General features: G+C 49.0%; 1 protein-coding gene across 1 annotated transcript; it reads right to left on the bottom strand.

Moving 5' to 3' along the window:
- Positions 1 to 679: 679 nt before the first annotated feature.
- Positions 680 to 1,570, bottom strand: LOC308433241 (putative G-protein coupled receptor 148; the record flags this gene model as incomplete). Its single annotated transcript, XM_080933251.1, has 1 exon — positions 680 to 1,570. One exon carries the CDS (start codon positions 1,568 to 1,570, stop codon positions 680 to 682), a length of 891 nt encoding a protein of 296 aa, XP_080789377.1.
- Positions 1,571 to 3,525: the final 1,955 nt, after the last annotated feature.

Below are 3,525 nucleotides of genomic sequence, written 5' to 3'. Positions count from 1 at the left end.
ATGGCTTGCAGAGTGTGGGAAATGTAATGCCCAGTGGTGCCTGCTATCTCCGATATCAGTATAATCTGTAAATAAAACTATGTGTAGTAAGAGAGGCCCATGGGTTGCTAACCCAGTTCTCACCCATTCCTGCAAGTAAGGTAACTTCCCACACTGCCAAATCAGTAACACAAAGAACTACATTTCCCAGACTCCTTTGATTTTAGGGTCACAAAGGCCAGTTAGGTTCCACCAACTACAGGTGAGTATGTGACATATAGAAGATGGAAGGAGGTAGAAGGCATCATGTTGCTGTTTCTCCTGGCAAACAAAGCTGTCAATATATGAGCATCCAGTGCCTATAGCTACTTGGCCCATGTGACCTCCACAGTCCATGGCTGCTGGTTCTGTCCTAGACACCAATCAGCAGGGTCCCTGACTACCGTTTCCTCTAGCCTTTTCAGTGACTTCATAACCATGTGATTCCTGTACTTTGTACAGTAAGGCAGGCCATCTGTAATGCTCATCTGGGTTTTGAGTTAAAGACACTAGCTGGTCTTTACTGCAGTACTTTAAAAACCAAATCAAGATAACAGTTTTGAGTTTCACACAAGTCAAGTCCCCAGCCCTAGCTGACACACCTATTCAGCCTAGAGTTCCTCCAAAGAGCTGAATTTTTGTTTAAGCCAGCCCCTTCTTTTTAAGCCAGCAGCTTCTTCTGACAGCCTAGCCAAGGGTACAGTTTGCCCTGCAGGTCTCTGTTGCAGAGCCCATAGACCAGAGGGTTGAAACACTGTGCAAAAGCAAAGATAGCAAAAAGCGCCAGATTTAGAGCAAAGAAAAACACCCCACACCGCTTTCCCAAACCTATGACTATCAGGGTGGGTATCACATGTAAGCTTATCTGCAGTAGATGAACAAGGACAGTTCTCCGGGCCTTGATGTTTGACCTGTTAAAATGGCCAGCCCGCTTCCCTTCTCGGTATATCAGACAGTAACTCACAAGAATGACGGATAAGAGAAAGGCAAGGGAAAGCATGCCAATGACTCTGGCAGGTGTACCATTCAAAATCACAGGACAGAGTGGGGCAGACTGGAAAACAGATGCTGGTGTAGGGCTAGTACCCTCTATGAGGAATAAACCAACATTCTTGAGTATAACCATGGTCCAAGCCCCAGCTAGAATCCTGTACTTAGCAGAATCCACAAAGGCTGGAGAGTTCAGTGGATAACAAATAGCCAGGTAAGTGTTGAGAGCCATCAGGGTCAGTGTAAGAAGGATCCCTTCTCCCACACTCAGCTGGGCCCCAAATACCAGCCAGCACAGCAGGAGGGGGCCATTGGCCAGCGAGGCCCTCATTCCTTGGAAGACGACCCCCAGACCACAGTAGGAGGAGACACAAAGCAGGTGATGGCATAGGAGGACCAGCCGCACCTCTTTCCTCAGCTGCAGACTCTGTGACACTGTTACAGTAATGACAACGGTGATCCATGTGGCGATTGAGAAAGCCACCACGTACACGGAGGCCTTCACGGTCGCCTCTAGCCTCAGCCAGTCAGATATGTTGCAATGCTCAGAAGACGAGTTCATGGTCCTCAGGCCTGGCTTGGCTCCTGGAAGGGAGAAAGACCAAAATGGGTGACTCTGCCGGAAGCTCCTCGTGTGCTTCCTGACTGATCTGTGTTCAGGCACAAGAACTAAACAGTGCATCCTGCAAGGGGATGATGACTTTAGAGAGCATCGTGCAGGTTTTCCTTTAATTAGGGAAAGGGCATCTGGGTAAGTCTTGAAAAAGAAGCCTGGAAAGTGTATCAGCCTGCATAATCGAATCGCTCAAGTTTGGGCCAAGATCTGAGATGGAGAGCTAATGCCTGTGTGTCCTCTACCATCAGGAACATAAAGTCAAATGATGTTGTGTTAGGCATGTGTCAAGAAAGTACATACAAAGGTCCAAGGTAGGGGTTAAGGTCAGGGCTGGGAGGAAGATCAGGGTCTTCAGTCACTTGTAGGTCCCTAAGACAGGAGGAGGCTATAACAGTGGTAGATGGCAGTCACAGGTGACATTTACTGAGTGCTTTCTAGGATGCAAACTGTTCTCATAGTATTCCTCTCAGTTCCCTGGTAGGTGCTTCACGTCTCATGAAGTGTTTTTATTCCGTATCTTTTCCAGATGAGAAGACAAAGGTTAGGAAAGGCTAAAGGCTTGAGAGTCCCTCAGAAGTCTACATGTTTTAGGCTTGGTACCCAGGATGTCCCTATTGGGAGATGGTGGAACCTGTGAGACAGGCCCGGTGCCGGGAATGGAGCTTGTTAACAGAGTGCTCACCTAGCATGTACAAAGTCCCAGGTTTGATCCCAGCACCACACACACACCGGGGCTCACCATCACCAGGGGTACCCCACTGAAGAGCTGCATTCTCTATGTTTGGTCCTACTTGCCACACTTCATTTTGCATGGAGGCCAAGCCAGCCCTCCAGGTTTCCTCCATCCTACCCAGCGGGTCTCCCTGTCCCTGCCTGGGGTATCCCATGTTGGGCGCACACCTGCTCCGTTCCATGTGAGCCAGGCAGTCTGCCACGATCAGGGATCCAGCCAAGTGTGTTCCAACACTCCAAGCCCAGTCACTGTACACTCCATAGAATGAAATCCTAAAGAATGGTTCTTTCCCGCCCTGCCCAAATGGATGGAGTTGCAGCTGCAATCAAGACCGAGCTGCCCATCTCCCCACCCCTAATCCAAAATAGCTTTCTGGGAAACTAGCGTTGACTAGACCAAGTAGTGGCAGGTTTCTTCACAAGTCTGATACATTTAGCACATGAATCAACACGACTGTTTTGTCTTTGTTCCCAAGCGGCCTTTACTGAGCACAAACACAGACAATGCCTAATCCTAAGCAGTGCAGGGGACAGATGGTAAAACAGTCACCAGGCCAACAGAAACTTATTGTTCAATGGCTGATGCAGATTCCAGTCTAATCAAATAATGAGGCACCAAAGACACCGCGTGTAGCTTTATTTATTTACTCAGTCAGTAAGAAAACCAGGGGCAGCGTGGGAAATCAAAGCAAACTGTCCTGACCGGCTGCGCGCAGTCAGAGAAAGCTTCTGGGCTTGAAGGGAGGCGTGAACCAAGCCTCTCAAGTGAAGCAGGGCGGGAGGGTTGGCAAGGCTGGAAGAACAATGCAGATTCCAAGCCGACTAAAACAGCCGCCGAGGCAGCTAGAGTAACACCTACAACTTTCGAAAGATAATGTGCCTCCATTTTATAAGCAAGGAGAAGCTCATGAGGGAAATCAAAAAACAGTACACGTCTGAAGTGGACGCCAGATGAGGAAAACAGGCAGCCCAGCAAAGTGAGTACGGGCTGGGAGGACACGGCCGCCACCGCCCGCCACCGCCTCGTCTGCCTCGGAGCAAGTGATTTAGCATAGTTTAAGTGGCTGGAGTTGGACATTTGCAGAAGAAAGGAAGCCTTTATTGCTCTTTATTGTGAGACCCCTTTCTCCCCGCCTTAATTTGCATGCCTCCTCTGAGGTACAGTTGCA

The sequence above is a fragment of the Micromys minutus genome (assembly GCF_963924665.1).
Source record: "Micromys minutus genome assembly, chromosome: 19".
NCBI lineage: Eukaryota > Metazoa > Chordata > Mammalia > Rodentia > Muridae > Micromys > Micromys minutus.
Note: the sequence above shows the minus strand (reverse complement) of the source record. Positions and strands in the feature narration are given on the sequence as shown.